This window comes from Mobula hypostoma, chromosome 25 (genome assembly GCF_963921235.1).
Source record: "Mobula hypostoma chromosome 25, sMobHyp1.1, whole genome shotgun sequence".
NCBI lineage: Eukaryota > Metazoa > Chordata > Chondrichthyes > Myliobatiformes > Myliobatidae > Mobula > Mobula hypostoma.
In genome coordinates, this window is record NC_086121.1 from 1,849,505 (window position 1) to 1,871,750 (window position 22,246).

Sequence of the window (22,246 nt, forward strand, 5' to 3'; positions counted from 1 at the left end):
CATGCACCCCAGTATTTGCAGGTTCCCAACAGTTGCAATTTTTTTTAGTTTTTCAGTTCCTTTAAATTCAAAAAAAAATTCAGTCCACTATGACACTATAGTTTTGTTCTTAAAGAGTGATGGAAATAAAGGCTACACAGATACAGTTCTCATTACAATGCTTCATATTAATCAACTTCCCTCAGGATTGGAGCTAACTTTCAGATGTGATGGGTGGTGTTTACCCTACAATGACCATGCTCCAGACCTCAGTCTAATGAATCTCAGTACTCAGGCTACCATGTGCAGTAGAGACTCATTAAGGGTGTGCTTGGAGGCCAAACACCAATTTATTCTTTGAAGATTATGAAATTATGGGTCTTGCACTCAATGTCCACAAGGGTAAGTCCTCTTCCAACCTGTCCCACTGTATAATGCCGCTTTCCAAACAGAAGCCCTAGAAACATGGACTAGTATCTCAGGGAACAACTCACAGTGTGTCACTGAAGAAATTCTCCACTCCCTCAGTACAGCAGCACAGATTGTGGTCAGTTGAGGGAAAAGGGTATTTGAAGCCTCAAACCTACCACAAAGCTCATGGTTCATTAGGCAGCCCTGATTCCCACCTCATATGTCTTTCTGAAATGTAGACCACCTACAGCAGGCATTGCGAGAGCATTAGAAGGATAGAATTAACAAGATTTTTATAAAATCCTCCAAAAGGATAAGCAAACCAACATCAGTGCCGATATCCCCAGCATACAGTTATTTCCATCTGAGGTACATGACATTTGTTTGCCGAGCTGTGGTCTTCTGGAATGGACATGCTTTAAGATTCTGCTGGAGGTGAACGTCTCTGGGAAGAGAATTAGCAGCCAGACAGGGGAAAAGGTTTGACGATGTGCTCAAAGTTCACTGAAAGAGGCAAGGGGACACTCAAGTTGGCATTAAGGTGTCAAGTTGTGCATTTAGAGTTGAGAAAAGCCCAGAATAAAAGGCAGGTGTGTGTCACATGACAATCTTACATACCTAATTCATCAGGCCACCTTCTGCCCCATCTGCAGCAGAGTCTGCAGGTCTCACACCGGTCACCTCAGAACCCACTAAGCTATATGGACATCACCATAAATTGTGAGATTGCACCCACGAAGAAGGCAGTGATGAAAATTAGACTATCTGTCCCATCTAGCTAAAATTTCACGGCATAAGAACACAACAAAACTAATCCTGTAATCCAGTCTCTGCTGATAGTTTGTACCTCTCTCTAATTTCAATGCCTCTACTTTTCCCCAAAAAGATGTGTTGACTAGTTGTCAACTAGTCTCGGTTAGGCAATTCACTACACACTCTTAATTAATCAAAGCTCGCACTTTATTGTCTCTCCACAACAACAACATAACTATGTTGACCCCTGGCCAACAACTTCAACATGAGTTCGACTGCTCCCTCTGTACCAATACTGCTCCAATTTATAACACCGGTATAGATAATCTCCCTTTGGCCAAACAATTAATCCTCCTCCTCCCAGCCGCTGGCATGGGGGTCTTCCTTGTGATTGCTAGCCTCCAGAGTGCTCGCATTTGAAGTCCCTTATTCTTATACCCTTTCCTTATCAGTTCAAATGCTGCATTTCAATCTCATTGGTTCGAGGTCATTTGACTGACCTGTGTCAGATTCCCGTTGGATATAGTCCAGGGGCTACACAACTTCCTGCCTTAGGTGACTCCTTTTGTTCTATTTGACTCTGGTTCAAACCAGTCAAACCAGGTTACCCAGACACTGGACTGAGGTAACGAGATGACTTTGTAGGGTAACATAAATGGGAGAAAGTACATAGTTCACAACCACCCAAATTGACTTGGGGTTTTACTTTAAGAGGCTGGTCTGAAGTGATTAGATTAGATTAGATTATGAGGACACGCAGTCCTCTTTTATTGTCATTTAGTAATGCATGCATTAAGAAGTGATACAATATTCCTCCGGTGTGGTATCACAGAAACACAGGACAGACCAAGACTGAAAAACTAATAAAAACCACATAATTATAACATATAGTTACAACAGTGCAAACAATACCATAACTTGATGAAGAACAGGGCATGGGCCCAGTAAAAAAAGCTCAAAGTCTCTCGAAAGTCCCACATCTCACGCAGACGGGAGAAGGAAGAAAACTCTCCCTGCCATGCCTGACCACAGTCCAACTCTGAGTCGTCCGAAAACTTTGAGCCTCCGACCAGCCCTCCGACACCAAGTACCGAGCACCATCTCTGCAGTACGCTTCGACCCCAGCCCCTGTCGCCAGCAGCAGGCAAAGCTGGGGATTTTGGGGCCTTCCCTCCAGAGATTCTTGATGGCACAGTAGCAGCAGTAGTGAACCGGGCATTTCAGAAGTTTCTCCAGATGTTCCTCTGTGCTTCTCAGGTCTGCCTCCATCAAATCAGAATTGTGCACGGCATTGTGATGGCCTTGTTATGTAAGGATTTTTAGTGTGCTTTGGTTGTGTAGGTTTTGAAGTTCAATAAAATGTGTTATGGGTTTTGTTAAACAGAAAAACACCTCACTTAGTAGTATTTGCGTAAACCTACAATTTCTGTAAATCTGCCATTGTATACAATAAACTGCTTAACTGAGAAGGGCCTCAGGTTTAGCAGATCATTAGCAGGAACTCCTTGTGCCATGTTCAATTGCTCTAAGCTATCCCTAAGCAAGAATCAGTTCATCAAACAGTTCACAAAATGGAGGTTACAGAGCAGCTTCACAAAATGGTAGCCCCAATTCTTTCAAGCACATGGCAAGAACAACGACATCTGGTTTGTCTACTTGCACTATCCTTGACTCATTCGAGTTTGATATTTTCTTTCATATTTTAATTCCTTCATGGCCAACAAATGTAATTATCTACAAAATAATCTGCAGATGCTGTGACCAAAGCAACACCTACAGTACGCTGGATGAACTCAGCAGGCCGGGCAGCATCAGTGGAAATGATAAGCCGACGTTTCGGGCTGGAACCCTTCGTCAGGACTGAAGAATGAAGGAGGCGGAAGGATTTGAAGAATGCTTGTAGGTTCAGTTGAAAGACCAGTAATTTGGAAGACAAAGGGGTGGGGGAGGGGAAGCATCGACGTCATAGGTAGGAAAACAATGGGTAGTAGAAGAAGGAGGCGGAACCATGAGGGAGGTGAAAGGCAGCTGGGGGAGGGGGCAGAGTGAAATAGGGATAGAGAAAGGGAGGGGGAGGGAATTACCGGAAGTTGGAGAATTCTATGTTCATACCAAGGGGCTGGGCCTCCTCTACATCGGTGAAACCCCACGCAGATTGGGGGACCGCTTCGTCGAGCATCTCCACTCCGTCCACCACAACAGACAGGATCTCCCGGTAGCCACCCACTTCAACTCTGCTTCCCACTCCCATTCAGATATGTCCATACATGGCCTCCTCTACTGCCATAATGAGGCTAAACTCAGGTTGAAGGAGCAACACCTCATATACCGTCTAGGTGGTCTCCAGCCCCTTGGTATGAACATAGAATTCTCCAACTTCCGGTAATTCCCTCCCCCTCCCTTCTCCCATCCCTATTTCACTCTGCCCCTCCCCCAGCTGCCTATCACCTCCCTCATGGTTCTGCCTCCTTCTTCTACTACCCATTGTTTTCCTGCCTATGACGTTGATGCTTCCCCTCCCCCACCTCTTTGTCTTTCAAATTACTGGTCTTTCAACTGAACCTACAAGCATTCTTCAAATCCTTCCACCTTCTTCATTCTTCAGCCCTGACAAAGGGTTCCGGCCCAAAACGTCGACTCATCGTTTCCACTGATGCTGCCCGACCTGCTGAGTTCATCCAGTGTACTGTAAGTGTAATTATCTGTGGTAAGAAATGTGTTGGGATTCGAAGATTACTGACTAAGGAATCAAATGGTATCCAACAGCATGCCAGCTCAAAGCTTGTCACACAGTTTTTGGGTTTATAGTTATCAGGTGATATATTAAACAGAGGATTGATTAATGGACAGAAAATAGGAAGTAGGAATAAGCAGACAATTTTTAGGCTGACAAGCTGTAATTCATGAGTTCGAAAGAGATCAGCATTCCAGATCAACACCAATCTCTTCCAAAATTTGTACAAAATTTTAAATCTGTGCCCTGACGTCCTGAAACCATCAGTTAATTGGAACAACTTTCCTACTTATTCTATCAAAATGAATCTTCTAGTTTAAGATGGTGGTGGTGAAGCCCGGCGACTACTTCTTGCTGGCCAGTGAAACTTTGTGCTTCACACATTGTGGTGAATGATCGCTGCTAACAGAGGCCTGAGGCTTCCTTGTCAGAGTTAAATTGAATCACCTGTACGACCCGGCATTTTTGCAGATTTAAGCACTGGCACAGATTGAAACAGACAGCGTGTTGGGGTCAGAGATGAGAGATGGGCTGGTTTGGCTCGCAGCTCTGCAGGGTTTGCTCAATCCTGTGCTGGACTGAGACGGTGGCCTGCAACTCGCAGATGTCCGGATCGGCTGCACTGATACCCTGTGTTATGAACTTCAGTTCTGAATGCTGTTTGCTTCCTTTTGCTGTTTGCTTCCTTTTATTGTTTGCACAGTTTTTCTCTCTGCACAGTGCTGTGCTTGATAGTTTTTTGTTTATAATGGATTCAGTTGGGGTTCTTTGTTTTATGGCTGCCTGTAAGGAGACGAATCTCAAAGTTGTATAAAGTATACACACTTTGATAATAAATGTGCTTTGAGAACAACTTCAGCATCTCCAATTTAACCTAGGATCTGAAGTCCCTGATTGCCAGAACCACTCTAGTAGCTACTCTCTGAACCCTTTTTCTGAAATCAGGATACTTTTATCTATTGTGGCCTTAGTGGTGTTTGTACAGCTTTAACGTAACCTTTGTATTCCATGCCTCTCTATATGAAGCCTTCAATCACAAACTTCTCTCTCATTTATCAAGGATTTATCCACTTGTATGTTCAGGTGTCTTGCTACTGCACACCATTCAGAGCAACACACACAAAATGCAGGAGGAACTCAGCAGAACAGGTAGTATCCATGGAAATGAATAAACAGTTGACATTTCAGGCCAAAACCCATCCCTTCAGGACACCATTCAGAATTGTGTCTGTTACTCGTCAACGTCCCTCATTCTCTTTGCTAATGTCTACCACTTACCCACTCTGCCAGAAGAGCTCTGCCCTGCCCTGTGGCTTGTTACTGTTCTACACAATGAAGAGTTAGATTGTGCAATTAGAGGTCATACACTGACATTTGGGGTCTTCACTGCTGCAGGGTTGAAGTTATAGTCAGACAGGTGTGTTTCTCTTCACAGAGGTCAATTGAATGAAAAATCCTACAAAAAGTAGTGGATATGGCCCAGTCCCTCACAGGTAAAGCCCTCCCCACAATTGTGGATATCTAAATGGGGTGCTGTCATAGCCATCATCAAGGACCCCCACCAACCAGACCATGCTCCTTTCTCACCGCTGCCATCAGGAAGGAGGTACAGGAGCCTCAGGACTTACATCATTAGGTTCAGGAACAGTTGTTATCCCTCAACCATCAGGCTCTTGAACCAAAGGGGATAACTTCACTTGCCCGATCACTGAAATGTTCCCACACCCTATGGACTCACTTTCAAGGACTCTTCATCTCATGTTCTCAATATTTATCACTTATTTATTTTTTATTATTATTAGTATTTGCACAATTTGTTGTCGTTTGCACACTGATCATTTGTCGATCCTGTTGGGTGAGGTTGTTCATTGATTCTACTGTGTTTCTTGTATTTACCATGAATGCCCACAAGAAAATGAATCTCAGGATTGTTTATGGTGACATACAGTATCAGTACTTTGATAATAAATCTACTTTGAACTTTGAGTTACTGCTTCACTTACGAACTGATTGTGTAACAATATGAAGCATTGTGGAAATTGAGGAAGTAATTGAGTTTATGGAGCCCTACTGATAACTGGTTCAAATAGTAACTTAATTCTTATCAGTTATGGGAGAGTTTATTACTGCCAGCTGAGAGCATGCTCTGGATTTCCAGGAATCAGTGGAGGGAAAGACAGACGGACGTGGAACACATCTAAAAACTAGAGACAGAGGTTGGTGGCAGAGTTCTGGAACACTACAGCATAGAGACAGATCCCTCTGTTCTACCGCACTTCTCAGTGACCTCCTGCTCACCATGTAAGTCCTACTCTGGTAGAAGGATGTTTCTCTGTTCGGAAGTCTGCGACCAGTGCCGTAGTCATGGATGGTGCTGTCGTGCTTGTTACAAACACCTGTTAGGGTGCTTTCTCCAGTTACCTTATAAGGTATCCGTAGCCTTCAGCCAGGAGCAGATGTCATCAGGTGGTTCCCAACCTTCACCGAGTGTTTCGACCCTTAACCACGACACTCTCCAGTTGGTGGGCCGGCAGTGGTGGCCAAATCACTGCCCGTCTGCTCCTGGCTTCCAGCTCCCCTCCTCTCGCCTACTCCAAATCCAACAAGAAGCTCGTTCTGCCTCTTCCCCCATCCTACGAGCTGCTTGTTTTTTGCTCCTTTCGTCCAGGCCCAGATCTGACAACAACCGCCATGCTGATTTGGCTGGGAAACCTCTGCAGCCGATCTCCACAGGGAACAACCATGCCTGCCATCCCTTGTCTTTACACTCCTGCAGTAAGGGCTGGTACTTCAAGGCCTTTCTCTCATGGGCCTCTTCCCATCCCTCCTTCCATGGCACAGTCAACTCAACCAGAATTATTTTCTTGTCTTCTGTTGACCACAGTACAATGTCCGGGCATAGGGTTGTGTGCACCACATCCAGAAACTGCAGCCTCCTTCCCACATGAGCCCTCATCTCCCAGGACCTGACCGTTAGTAGCAGAATGATTCGGCCAGTAACCAGCCTCCACTCTGCTTTTACCACCTGATAGTTTAAGTCACACCGAATGAAGTTTAGCTGTCACATTTTCCACAGATCCTCCTCAGCTAATATAACAGAATGAATTCCATCATAACAGATGAATTAATCCAAAAGGAATTTAAGCTTCTGAACTTTCATTTCCTTCTCACAGGTTTCCACATCATCAGGTTTGGGGATTTTGTTTTTAGCTGATTTATTTCCATAATTTATCGATTTTTATGCCTATGCTCTGTAAGGCTGTCACAAATCTACAAACTTCACATCATATGTCAGAGGTAATAAATCAGCTTCTGTTGCCACCACTGGTAAACCTTGCACTCCATTGCAAGATGTTTGCATTGAAAGGAATGTATGGAAATTGGCATAAAGCACCTGTCCTGGAGATGGAGACAGTATGGACATTGGTATTAAACAACTGTACTGGAGATGGAGACAGTATGGACATTGATATAAAGCATCTATCATACAGATGGCAATAGTATAGACATTGGTATAAAGCACCAGTCCTGGAGATGGAGTTAGTAAAATTGGAGCAGGGGGCAGGAATTCAGATTTCTGGATCATTGGGACCTCTTCAGGGGCAGGTGTGACCTGTACAGAATAGATGGTTTGCACTTGAATCCGAGGGGGACCAGTATTCTTGCGGGTAGGTTTGCTAAAGCTGTTGGCAGTGGTTTAAGCTAATATGACAGGGGGATGGGAACCGGTATGATAGAGCTGAGGATGAGCCAGCTGGTTTATAAGTTGTTGATGGGTGTAACATGAATGTAAGGAAGGACGACCAAGTGATTGGGTACGAATGCAGACAGTCCAAAGAGTTAAATTGTACCACAGAGGCAAAATTCAAATCGGCAAAGAATGCAGGTCTAAAGGTGCCGTATTTAAATGCAGGTAGCATTTGGAATAAGGTGGATAAACTCATGGTGCATTTGGAGATTGGTCAGTACGATGTTGTGGGCATCACTGAGTCGTGGCTGACAGAAGGCCATAGTTGGGAGCTGAACATCAAAGGAAATACTTTGTATCAAAAGGACAGGCAGGAAGGCATTGGCAGTGTGTGGCTCTGTTGGTAAGAGATGGAATTACATCTTTAGAAAGAGGTGACAGAGGGTCAGAGAATACTGAATCTTTGTGGGTGGAGTTAAGAAACTGCAAGGAGTGAAAAACACATTATGGGAATCATATATAGGCTTCTAAATAGTAGCCAAGATGTGGGGTTTAGATTGCAAAGGGAGCTGGAAAGGGCATGTAATAAGGGTAATGACACAATTGTAATGGGGGACTTCAATAAGCCAAGGGGTTGGGAAAGTCAACTTGGTGTCAGATCACAAGAGAGGGAATTTGTTAAATGCCTACAAGATGGTTTTTTAGAGCAGCTTGTGCTTGATCCTACTCAGGGAAAGGCTATCTTAGAGTGGGTGTTGTGTAATAACCCAGATCTTATTTGGGAGCATAATGTAGTCATAGTCATATTCATAGTCATAGTCATACTTTATTGATCCCAGGGGAAATTGGTTAAATTTCTAAAGGAACCCTTAGGAGACAATGATCATATTATGATTCAATTTATAGTGCAATTTGAAAGGGAGAAACATTAGTCAAATCTATCAGTATCACAATGGAATAAAGGGAATTACAGAGGCATGAGAGAGGAGCTTGCTCAGGTGGGTTGGAGGAGGATACTGGCAGGGATGATGGCAGAGCAGAGATGGCTGATGTTTCTGGGAATAGTTCACAAGGCGCAGAATAGATATGTCCCACAGAAGTTGTTGTTCTCAAATGGCAGAGGTAGGCAACCGTGGCTGACAAGGGAAGTTAAGGACTGTATAAAAGCCAAGGGAAGGGCATATAATAGTGAGTGGGTGGTTAGAAGATTGGGAAGCTTTGAAAATCTAACAAAAGACAATTAAAAAAGCCATAAGAAGGGAAAAAATGAAATATAAGGGAAAACTAGCCAATAATATAAAGCAGGATACTCAAAGTTTTTCAGTGATATAAAGAGTAAAAGGGAGGTGAGAGTTGATATTGGACCACCGTAAAATATTTCTGGGGAGGTAGTAATGGGGAACAAGGAAATAGCGGATGAACTTAATGGGTACTTTGCATCTGTCTTCACTGTGGAAGACACTAGCATGTGTGCCAAAGGTCCATGAGAGTCAGTGAGTAGAAGTGAGCGCCAGGAAAAAGCGCGAGACAAGCTGAAAGGTCTTAAGGTGAATAAGTCGCCTGGACCAGATGGATGACATCCCAGACTCCCGAGAGAGGTTGCTGAAGAGATAATGGATGCATTGGTCATGATCTTTCAAAAATCACTTGATTCTAGAATGGTTCCGGAGGACTGGAAAATTGTAAATGTCATTCCACTCTTTAAGAAGAGAGGAAGGCAAAAGAAAGAAAATTATAGGCCAGTTAGCTTAGCCTCAGTGGTTGGGGAATTGCTGGAGTTCATTATTAAGGATCAGGCTTTGGGGTAATTGTAGACTAATGATAAAATAAGTCAAAGTCAGCATTGCTTCTGGAAAGGGAAATCTTGCCCGACAAATCTGTTAGAGTTCTTTGAGGAAGTAACAAGCAGGGTGGACAAAGGAGAGGTAGTGGAAGTCAGTTACTTGGATTTTCAGAAAGCATTTGATAAGGTGCCTTGTACGAGGCTGCTTAATGAGTTAAAAAGCCCATGCATTACAGGAAAAATAATGGCATGGATAGAGGAATAGCTGACAGGCAGGAGATATTGAGTGGGAATAAAGGGGGTCTTTCCTGGTTGTCTGCCAGTGACTAGTGGTGCTCCTCTTGGGTCAGTATTGGGACTGCTACTTTTCACTTTGATTGTCAATGATTTAGATAACGGAATTAATGGCTTTGTGGCAAAGCTTGCAGAAGATGGGAAGTTAGGAAGAGGGATAGGTAGTGCTGAGGAAGCAATGAGATTGCAGAAAGACTTGGACAGAATGGGCAAAAAAGTGGCAGATGGAATACAGTGTTGGGAAATGTATGATAATGCATTTTGGTAAAACAAACTATTATTATTATTATTATTATTATTAAAAGGTGCAGACTATTATCTAAATGGAGAGAACATTCAAACATCAGAGGTGCAAAAGGACTTAGGAGTCCTTGTTAAGACCCCCGCAAGGTTAATTTACAGGTGGAGTCTGTGGTAAACAAGACAAATGCAATATTGGCATTCATTTCAAGAGGAATAGAATATAAAAACAAGGAGATAATGCTGAGGCTTTGTAAGACACTAGTCAGGCCACACTTGAAGTATTGTCAACAATTTTGGGCCCCATATCTAAGAAAGGATGTGTTGTCATTGGAAAGAGTCCAGAGAAGGTGCACAAGGATGGTTCTGGGAATGAAGGGGTTAACATAAAGAGCGTTTGGCAGCTTTGGGCCTGTAGTCACTGGAATTTAAAAGAATGTTGAAAGGACTAGATTAGGTAGATGTGCAGAAGATGTTTCCTATGCTGAGTGTGTACAGAACTAGAGGGCACAGCCTCAAAATTAACCATATAACAATTACAGCACGGAAACAGGCCATCTCAGCCCTTCTAATCCGTGCCAAACTCTTACTCTCACCTAGTCCCACTGACCTGCACTCAGCCCATGACCCTCCATTCCTTTCCTGTCCATATAGCAATCCAATTTAACTTTAAATGACAAAATCGAACCTGCCTCAACCACTTCTGCTGGAAGCTCGTTCCACACAGCTACCACTCTCTGAGTAAAGAAGTTCCCCCTCATGTTACCCCTAAACTTTTGGCCTTTAACTCCTAACTCATGTCCTCTTGTTTGAATCTCCCCTACTCACAATGGAAAAAGCCTATCCACGTCAACTCTATCTATCCCCCTCATACTTTTAAATACCTCTATCAAGTCCCCCCTCAACCTTCTACGCTCTAAAGAATAAAGACCCAACTTGTTCAACCTTTCTCAGTAACTTAGGTGATGAAACCCTGGTAACGTTCTAGTAAATCTTCTCTGACCTCTCTTGATTTTGTTGACATCTTTCCTATAATTCGGTGACCAAAACTGTACACAATACTGCAAATTTGGCCTCACAATTGCCTTATACAATTTCAACATTACATCCCAGGGGTGACTCTTTAGAACAGAGGTAAGAAGGAATTATTTTAGCTAAGGAGTAGTGAATCTGTAGAATACTTTGCCACAGACTGTGGTGGTGGCCAAGTCTGTACGTATATTTAAAATGAAAATTGATTGTTTCCTGATTGGTCAGGGCATCAAAGCTTATTACAATAGGGCAGGTGTTTGGGGTTGAGTGAGATCCGGGATCAGCCATGATGGAATGCAGAGCAGACTAGATGGGCAAAATGGACTAATTCTGCTCCTATGTCTTATGGTCCTTGGACATTGGTATAATGTCCCTGAAATAGAGATGGAGACAGTATGGACATTGGTATAAATCAACTATCCTACAGAAGGAGACAGTATAGACATTGGGGTATAAAGCACCCGTCCTTGGCAGCACCTGTTCTAGAGATGGAGATAGTATGGACATTGGTAGAAAACACCTGTCCTAGAGATGGAGATAGTATGGACATTGGTAGAAAGCACCTGTTCTGGAGATGGAGATAGTATGGACATTGGTAGAAAGCACCTGTTCTGGAGATGGAGATATCCCAATCACTCTCCTTCTTGAGAAAATCATGGAGTTGTTCAACAAGGAAACAGCTACACTGACCCATCTGGTCCATGCCAAAGTATCTAAATGAGCTAGTCCTGTTTTCATGCGTCCTTCTAAACCTTTCCAATCCTTGTACATGTCTAAATGCCTTTGTAATTTTGTTATTCAACTTGCTTCTACCACTTCCTCTCACAGCTTGTTACACACATCCACCACTAATATCGTAAAAATCGATCCCACAGGTCCTCATTCCTACACTCCCCTCTCACTTTAAACCAAGACCTGTAAGCCGTATTGTGATAGTATGGTCAAAGATGGCAGTTATTGTGTTCATCTAGGCAAGTAAATTGCAATTTTATTTATAGTTTTAATTTTCCTACCCATCACCTTTGCACAATTCTATTAATAGGAGAATTGTAGAAACACATTCTGACATAGGGATTCTCTTCCGTGCTTTCCAATTTTTCATGAAATGCTTTTAGATCATCGAGTGTCTTCAACAGGAAGATTCCTTTTCCCTGAGATGATTCTGCTGGTTTGGATATCCAAATCTGGCCTTCTACACAGAGAAACAAGAGTGAACAAAACTCAGAACTAATATTCTCCAGTCAGAGTGCAGACAAACTTTATTTATGCAGATCCTATTTGAGTCATTATGTGCCACCAAGTATGTTTCTGAGCCATTGCAGGACATCCCATTGCAGAATGACTCAAGGTACATGGAAGGTATCTTCCAGCTGAAGAAACTGAACTCTCTAAGTGCACTGGTATCTCTAAGCTGCTTAGGGGATCTGAGTAGACTGTCAAGGCTAATCATATCAATGATGTCCTCGCTTCAGATCAGCATAGACAAGACATTAAATTCCCTGGAAACATAATGGACTCATCTTCCAATCAAGATCTAATGGATAAAAAAAAGTATGTAAGATGGTGCAGTCATCTCACTGGCCAACCACAAGCTGGGCAGCAGTCCGTGAGAAAGTTGTAAAGTCAGAAACGAATCATCCAGAAGTTGAAAGTCTGAGCAGATATACAATGGCAAGTCCCTTGAGGGAGGTTATAGAGCAGGAGTAAGGCTGAATTCAATTCAGATGAAAGTCATATCACACTTGCCATGGTAAGGACATTAGGAGATTGGCTAATGAAAATTATATTTGATCAAAAACATAATTTAGGTACTGAAACACATTTCAGAGATCATAACTACCAAACGTACTCTTTCCTTCAAAAAAGGATCTCCTCATCATCAGTGCTTCAAATAGGAGGGAAAATATAACATCAGCTGCTAACCTTGGCCATCAGGTTTCCACCATGAGACTGGGTCATTTTCACTGGCATTCAGACCAAGGAGAACCAACTCCCTTTGCCAACCCATTTCTATGTTCTTTGAAAAGATGAGATTCTCTACAGCCAAAGAGGTCAGTGGGGAGGGCACATCTGATGTGGAAGAAGCAGATTTGAATGTTGTCTGTTGCTGTCTGAATCAGTGTTTCTGTTAATCCTAATCGAATGATTATGGTTTTAATTTGACAGTCACATCTACGGCTACTTATTTCCTAAAGCCACGCTTCTCACATCCAAACGTCTCCAGTATGTATCAAATCAATCAAGAATAGAGGGACATCCATTGAGATCAGAGGTGAAGAGGAATTTCTTTAGCCGGAGGGTAGTGAATCTGTGGAATTTATTCAACTCAAACACGAGGAATTCTGCAGATGCTGGAAATTCGAGCAACACACATCAAAGTTGCTGGTGAACGCAGCAGGCCAGGCAGCATCTCTAGGAAGAGGTACAGTGGACGTTTCGGGCCGAGACCCTTCGTCAGGACTAACTGAAGGAAGAGCTAGAAAGAGATTTGAAAGTGGGAGGGGGAGGGGGAGATCCAAAATGATAGGAGAAGACAGGAGGGGGAGGGATGGAGCCAAGAGCTGGACAGGTGATTGGCAAAAGGGGTATGAGAGGATCACCTGTCCAGCTCTTGGCTCCATCCCTCCCCCTCCTGTCTTCTCCTATCATTTTGGATCTCCCCCTCCCCCTCCCACTTTCAAATCTCTTACTAGCTCTTCCTTCAGTTAGTCCTGACGAAGGGTCTCGGCCCGAAACGTCGCCTGTACCTCTTCCTAGAGATGCTGCCTGGCCTGCTGTGTTCACCAGCAACTTTAATTTATTCAACTCACTGCTTTCCTAAAGCCAACCTGTAGGTCCCCATTCTCAATCATTTCCAAAAATCTCAGGGAATTACTCCATAGAGGAAAGTAAAATAAATGAGGTAGTGAATCAATGCTATCAAATCAAATGCATTGCTGAAGGAAGGGTTCGATAAAGGGGAGGCAACACCTCCTCCTGAATGAGAAGCTGTAAGGAGACAAGAATTATATACAGTAGCTATTTAATATTTGAGAAGAAACACCTTGCCTTGGAAAGCTCGGTAGAAAGCATAACGTTCACTTTTTATAACCATTCGATACGTCTCAGGGTAAAATTCGTCTAGTTGCATGAATCTGGAAAACACAATCATGGGAAATGAGTTGAGACCTTTCTGTACTCAGTATAAATTCACTGCTCTACCATCAGGAAGAAGGTATAGGAGCCTTAAGATCCACACCATTAGTTTCAGGAACAGTTGTTACCCTTCAACCATCAAGCTCTTGAACCAAAAGAGTAACTTCACTCAACTTCACTTGCTCCATCACTGAAATATTCCCACAACCTTTTAAGGACTTTTCATCTCATGTTCTCATACTTACTTCTTTCTTTCTTTCTTTTTTGTATTTGCAGTTTGTTGTCTTTTACAAACTGATTGAACGCCCAAGTTGGTGCGGTCTTTGATTGATTCTGTTATGGTTATTTTCTATAGATTCACTGTGAGTGCCCGCAGAAGAATGAATCTCAGGGTTGTATCTAATGACATATATGTACCTTGATAATAAATTTACTTTGAACTGTGAACTGAGTAGACAATGGACCAAGCACTGGCAAATGGGATTGGCACTGAAGGGCACTCAGTGGCCAGCAGGAACAAGGTGGGCAGAAGGTTTGTACAACCACAATTTCCTGACGATGACACAATGAGTTTGTAACTGGGACAGTCTGAAGGGCACAGTAAAGGTGCAGCCGGTATAAGTACACTCATAAACATGTTCCAACGCCAGGCCCTGCTGTGTCAATTTTCTTATCTCCACAGCTGCTGTTGCAAAATTTCTACTGTCTGTAGGGTACATATTACCTTTTCTGTAATCAAAGTTTTCTGAAGGCAATCTTTATAAAATTTGATTTGGACGTTTGATAGTCAGTATTAAGCGTTCAGCAGCAGAGTGGCAGGCCCCCCTGATGCTAGCATTGCGTGCACTACAGAGTGGTGTTCAAGGATGGGTCCCGAGTCAGAGACCTCCACAAATGGCATCAGAATCAGGTGTATTACCACTGATGTATGTCACGAATTTTGTAGCAGCAGAATATTGCAAAACATAATATTAAAAACTCTAAATTACAATAATTCTGTGTATATATATCTAGTGGTGGGGTGGAGAGACGCTTCTACCAAAGGCAGTGTGAGGCGCCCCTTCCCTCCACTAGCCTGCAGGTCACCCTTGGGAAAGGTGTAGCACCTGCTTAGCCCCCATCCCCACACCTCCCATCGAGCAGGGTCACGTGAAGCCACGGGAACAGGCGGTGGATGGTCGTATGAACAGTTGGGGCCCATCACAAGTCCTGGTTATGTTTCTACAGGGGCACAATTGAGAGCATCCTGACTGGCTGCATCACTGCCTGGTATGGGAACTGTACTTCCCTCAATCACAGGTCTCTTCCCACTATTCAGGACACTTTCAAAGACAGGTGTGTAAAAAGGGCCCAAAGGATCTTTGGGGACCCAAGTCACTCCAACTACAATCTATTCCAGCTGCTACCATCCAGGAAATGGTATCTCAGCATAAAAGCCAGGACAGCTTCTTCCACCAGGCCATCAGACTGATTAATTCATGCTGACACAACTGCATTTCTATGTTACATTGTTGTACATACTATTTATTATAAATTACTATAAATTGTACATTGCACATTTTGACGGAGATGTAACATAAAGATTTTTACTCCTCATGTATATGAAGTATGTAAGTAATAAAGTCATTTCAATTCAATCCACTGACACCAGGCAGACAATCTATGAAGAGTATTAATAATGTCTGGGGTCACCCCTCTTGTAATGACACTGCCCAGAAGAAGGCAACAGCAAACCAGTTCTGCAGAAGAATTTGCCAAGAACAATCATGGTCATGAGACAATGATCGCCCATGTCATACGATACTGCACAGAATGAATGAATGAATATAAATAGTGAGGTAGTATTCATGGGTTCAATGTCCATTCAGAAATCTGATGACAGAGGGGAAGAAGCTAACCCTGAATCGTTGAATGTGTGTCTGCAGCTCCTGTACCTCCTCCCGGACAGTATCAATGAGAAGATTGGGTGATGGGGGTCCTTACTAATGGATGGTGCCTTTTTGAGGATGTCCTTGATGTTGGGGAGGCTAGTGTCCATGATGGATCTGGCTGAGTTTACAACTTTCTGCAGCTTTTTCTGATCCTGTGCAATGACCCCCCCCCCATACCAGACAGTGATGTAACCAGTTAGAATGCTCTCTACAGTACCTTTGTAGAAATTTACAAGCGTCATTGGTGACATACCAAGTCTTCTCAAACTCCTAATGAAATGTAGCTGCTGATGTGCCTTCTTTGTAATTGCATCAATATGTTGGGCTCAGGATAGATCTTCAGAGGTGTGTTCCCTTGACTTCCTGTTCCTGAAGTCCACAATCAATTCTTTGGTCAGCTAATTTATCCCATAAGGCTCCTCATCAGTATCTGAAATTCTGCCAACATTGGTGAGTCCAGTCGTAAATTGGGGAACTACTTCATCAAGCACCTCCCCTCCATCAGTCACAAGTGTAATTTCCTGGCGGCCAACCTCTTTAATTCAGACTCTCATTCCCATTATGACATATCCGTCCATGGCCTCTTCTTGTGGCAAATGAGGCCACCCTCAGGGTGGAGGAGCAACACCTTATATTCCACCTGGGTAGCCTCCAACCTGATGGCATGAATATCGATTCCTTTTTCTGGTAAAAAAGAGTTTCTCCCTCCCATCCCTTCTTGCTCTGTTCCCCACTCTGACCTTTTACTTCTTCTCACCTGCCTATCTCTTCCCCCGGTTTCCCTTTCTCCTATGGTCCATTCTCATGTCCTATCAGAATCTTTTTTCTCTTGACCTTTCCCACCCACCCGGCTTCACCTTCTAGCTAGCCTCCTTCCCCTCCCCTCACCTTTCACTCGGGCATCTTCCTCTCAGTCCTGAAGAAGGGTCTTGGCTTGAGACGTCAACTACTTATTCAATATGTTGGGCTGCCTGACCTGCTGAGTCCCTCCAGCATCTGCCAACAATAGTTGTGTCATCATCAAATTTATAGATGGCATTTGAGCTGTGCCTAGCCATTGAGTCATGGGTGTAGAGAGAGTAGAGCAGTGGGTTAAGCACACATCCTTGAGATGTGCCAGTGTTGACTGTCAACGAGAAAGAGATGTTATATTGATCTGCACAGAGTGTGGGCTCCTGGTGAGGAAGTCAATGATCCAGTTGCAGAGGGAGGTACAGAGGCCTAGATTTTGGAGCCTGTTGATTTAGAACTGAGTGTATGATTGTGTTGAATGCTGAACTGTAATCATTAAACAGCAGCCTGACATAGGTATTCCTATTGTCCAGGTGATTCAAAGCTGAGAGTAGAGCCAGTGAAATTGCATTATTGTGGCAACAGGCAAATTGCAGGGGTCCAGGTCCTCGCCAAGGCAGGAGCTGATTCTGGGCATAACCAGCTTCTCAAAGCCCTTCATCACAGCAGATGTCAGTGCTGCTGGACGATAGTTGTTGAGACAGCTCACCGTGCTCTTCCTGGGCACTGGTATGATTGTTGTCTCTTTGAAGCAGGTGGAAACCTTTGACTGTAGCAGTGAGAGATTTTCAGAGCCCTACCATCAGGGCTTTACGCCTTGCGAGGGTTCACCTTCTTGAAGGATGTTCTGACGTCAGCTTCCGAGACAGAGATCACAGGGTCACCAGATGCTGCAGGGATTCGCACAGATGTAGTTTTACCCCCTCCCCTTTCGCAGCCTGCAGAAAAGGTGTCCAGTTTATCTGAGAGAGAAGCATCACAGCCATTCGTGATGATAGGTTTTGCTTTGTAGAAAGTAATAGCCTGCAAACTCTGCAAAAGCTGACATGCATCCACTTCTGTCTCCAGCCACAACTGAAATAGTCCTCAATAACCTTCCCTAGTGGTTCGAAGTTCAAAGTTCATCAGTAAATTTATAATCGAAGTACATGGTACATTTCACCATGTAAAACCCTGAGGTTCATTTTCTTGCGGGCATACATAGTAAATCCAAGAAACACAATAGAATCAATGAAAGACCGCACCCAACAAGTTGGACAAATAATCAATGTGCAAATACCAAAAGAAAAATAAATAATAATAAATAAATAAGGAATATAAATATCGAGAACATGAGATGATGAATCCTTGAAAGTCAGTCCAGTTTAGTGGGAACAGTTCAGTGATGGGATAAGCGAAGTTGAGTGAAGTTATCCCCTTTGGTTGAAGGGCCCGATAGTTGAGGGGTGGATAACTGTTCCTGAGCCTGGTGATGTGGGTCCTGAGGCTCCTATACCTCCTTCCTGATGGCAGCAGCAAGAAGAGAGCATGACCTGGCTGGTGGGGGTCCTTGATGTGGATGCTATTTTCCTGCGACAGGGCACCATGTAGCTGTGCTCAATGGTGGAATGGATGTACCAGTGATGGATTGGACCGGATCCACTACGTTTTGTGGGATTTTTCATTCGGGGGCATTGGTGTTTCCATACCGGACTGTGACACAACCAATCAATATACTCTCCATCACACATCGAGAGAAGCTTGTCAAAGTTATAGAGGTCATGTTGAATCTTTGCAAACCCCTAATGAAAGAGAGATGCTACTGTGCTTTCTTCGTAATAGCACTTATGTGCTGGACTCGGGACGGATCCTCTGAAATGAGAACAAAGAGGAATTGAAAGTTGCTGACCCTCTCCATCTCTGATCCTCTGATGAGGACTGGCTCATGGACCTCCCGTTTCCTCCTGAAGGTAATAATCAGCTCCTTGGTTTTACTGATATTGAGTGAGAGGCTGTTGTGGCACCGCTCAGCCAAATATTCAATCTCCCTCCTATATGCTGATTCGTCACCACCTTTGAATTGGCCTACGGCAGTGGTGTCATCAGCAAACTTGAATATAGCATTGGAGGTGTGCTTAGCCACACAGTCATCAGTGTAAAGTGAACAGAGCAGTGGGCTTTGTGGTGCACCTGTACTGGTGGAGACTGTCGTACCTAGATCTCTTGTATAGTTCCGGATCATTGGCCTCGAATGCCACAGATCTAGTCCTCAACAGACTATGAGCTCCTGCTTTAACCACAGTTTTTCATTTGGGTATGTCTGATATGTTCTCGAAGGCACGCCCTCATCCACACAGACATATCTACAAGTTGTGGTTCTTGGTGATGGTATTGCTGGTCCTTCTCTTCCCAACCAAGAACTGCTCTTCTTGCTGCTTGTTACTTGATTTTCAATTGCTTAACACTTTTAAAGACATCATTATAGGATCAAATATTGAAGCATACGGTATAATTTTTATCATGAATCTTCACAATTAATAAAGAAAGGTTAAATATGGAACCAATGGTGTGTCTGTCATCAACAGGAAAAGATGTCTGATTTTGAAACCATCTTCACATGAGGAGCAGATAACAAATACATTCATCTGAGCCAGATCAACCCAGATTTAATCTAATCTTTGCCAAAATTAGATTTCGATTTAGATTCAACTTTATTGTCATTGTGCTGAGTACAAAGCCAATGAAATGCATTTAGCATCTGACCAGAAATGCAAAGAATAGTGTTATTTACAAAATAACCGCGAATAAAAAAAGTGCTACAGCACACAAATATAAAAGTACTGAGACAGTACAATACGGATGCAATACTGCTTAGCACTGTGATGTGAGGTTCAGCAGGGTCACAGCCTCAGGGAAGAAGCTCTTCCTGAGCCTGCTGGTGCGGGAGCGGAGGCTCCTGTAGCGCCTACCGGATGGGAGGAGAGTAAAAAGTCCATGGTTAGGGTGAGATGCATCCCTGATAATGCTTTTCGCCCTGCCCAGGGACAGGAATCTCATTTCCAATCAACAGAGAATACTTCTGAGTTCCTTGTGTATCAATTTCTCAACTTATTCTTTCCTGCAAGGTCCAAGATTTCAGAGCCCAACTGACTTCCAGTAAGATGGCAGCATGCTCGGATGAAATCGTCACTCCAGGTCTATTAAGGTTCATCTTGTGAGCTTTTTTCCTGATTGCTAGATACTAAGAACATCAAGTGCTGCTGGACTATCCCATCAGCGAGTTTCTCAGTCGCGATGAAGCTGGACTTATTTTTGTGCCATTGTTGTGCTGTTGCCTGGACTTGTTGCGTACTGTTGGATGGTATGCAGTGCGAGTGGTTGTTTTGGATGTATTGTATTGTGATTGCAAGACCCTGTTTGGACATTGGCAAAGTAGAATACTGCAAGTCTGGTTCACTGGTGCATTGACGAGACAGATGGCGGGGGAGCTGCATTGACTCAGTTATGGCAAGAGCTAGGTTGAAGCCGTGGGGTTGCCTTTTACAGCAGACGAGCAGAGGAAACATCCAATCACTATGGGGGAGCCCCATACTGAGATCAGTACTGGATTGGGGGCTGGCCTCTCCCATCGGTGTTGCCCTCATTTGGTGGAGGAATAAGCTGGAGCAGGACAATTTACCATCAAGTCTATTGTCATTTCAAGAGGTCTAGAATACAAGAGCAGGGATGTGATGCTGAGGCTTTATAAGGCCCTGGTGAGACCTCACCTTGAGTATTGTGAACAGTTTTGGGCTCCTCATCTAAGAAAAGATGTGCTGGCATTGGACAGGGTTCAGAGAAGGTTCACAAAAATGATTCTGGGAATGAAAGGGTTATCATACATAGAAACATAACATAGAAAATAGGTGCAGGAGTAGGCCATTCGGCCCTTCGAGCCTGCGCCGCCATTTATTATGATCATGGCTGATCATCCAACTCAGAACCCCGCCCCAGCCTTCCCTCCATACCCCCTGACCCCCGTAGCCACAAGGGCCATATCTAACTCCTTCTTAAATATAGCCTATGAACTGGCCTCAACTGTTTCCTGTGGCAGAGAATTCCACAGATTCACCACTCTCTGTGTGAAGAAGTTTTTCCTAATCTCGGTCCTAAAAGGCTTCCCCTTTATCTTCAAACTGTGGCCCCTTGTTCTGGACTTCCCCAACATCGGGAACAATCTTCCTGCATCTAGCCTGTCCAATCCCTTTAGGATTTTATACGTTTCAATCAGATTCCCCCTCAATCTTCTAAATTCCAACGAGTACAAGCCCAGTTCATCCAGTCTTTCTTCATATGAAAGTCCTGCCATCCCAGGAATCAATCTGGTGAACCTTCTTTGTACTCCCTCTATGGCAAGAATGTCTTTCCTCAGATTAGGGGACCAAAACTGCACACAATACTCCAGGTGTGGTCTCACCAAGGCCTTGTACAACTGCAGTAGTACCTCCCTGCTCCTGTACTCGAATCCTCTCGCTATAAATGCCAGCATACCATTCGCCTTTTTCACCGCCTGTTGTACCTGCATGCCCACTTTCAATGACTGGTGTATAATGACACCCAGGTCTCGTTGCACCTCCCCTTTTCCTAATCGGCCACCATTCAGATAATAATCTGTTTTCCTATTTTTGCCACCAAAGTGGATAACTTCACATTTATCCACATTAAATTGTATCTGCCATGAATTTGCCCACTCACCCAACCTATCCAAGTCACCCTGCATCCTCTTAGCATCCTCCTCACAGCTAACACTGCCACCCAGCTTTGTGTCATCCGCAAACTTGGAGATGCTGCATTTAATTCCCTCATCCAAGTCATTAATATATATTGTAAACAACTGGGGTCCCAGCACTGAGCCTTGCGGCACCCCACTAGTCACCGCCTGCCATTCTGAAAAGGTCCCATTTATTCCCACTCCTTGCTTCCTGTCTGCTAACCAATTCTCTATCCACATCAATACCTTACCCCCAATACCGTGTGCTTTAAGTTTGCACACTAATCTCCTGTGTGGGACCTTGTCAAAAGCCTTTTGAAAATCCAAATATCCCACATCCACTGGTTCTCCCCTATCCACTCTACTAGTTACATCCTCAAAAAATTCTATGAGATTTGTCAGACATGATTTTCCTTTCACAAATCCATGCTGACTTTGTCCGATCATTTCACCGCTTTCCAAATGTGCTGTTATCACATCCTTGATAACTGACTCCAGCAGTTTCCCCACCACCGACGTTAGGCTAACCGGTCTATAATTCCCCGGTTTCTCTCTCCCTCCTTTTTTAAAAAGTAGGGTTACATTAGCCACCCTCCAATCCTCAGGAACTAGTCCAGAATCTAACGAGTTTTGAAAAATTATCACTAATGCATCCATTATTTTTTGGGCTACTTCCTTAAGCACTCTAGGATGCAGACCATCTGGCCCTGGGGATTTATCTGCCTTCAATCCCTTCAATTTACCT

General features: G+C 43.7%; 1 protein-coding gene across 1 annotated transcript in view; it reads right to left on the reverse strand.

Annotated features, from left to right (window-relative positions):
• LOC134337781 (protein polyglycylase TTLL10-like) overlaps window positions 1–22,246 on the reverse strand; it is a 172,687-nt gene that overhangs the window by 36,002 nt on the left and 114,439 nt on the right. The window contains exons 6-7 of the mRNA XM_063033018.1: window positions 13,963–14,048; window positions 11,935–12,106 (exon numbers count right to left, since the gene is read on the reverse strand). Coding sequence (XP_062889088.1) covers window positions 11,935–12,106; window positions 13,963–14,048 — 258 coding nt within the window. The remainder of the gene's footprint in view (window positions 1–11,934; window positions 12,107–13,962; window positions 14,049–22,246) is intronic.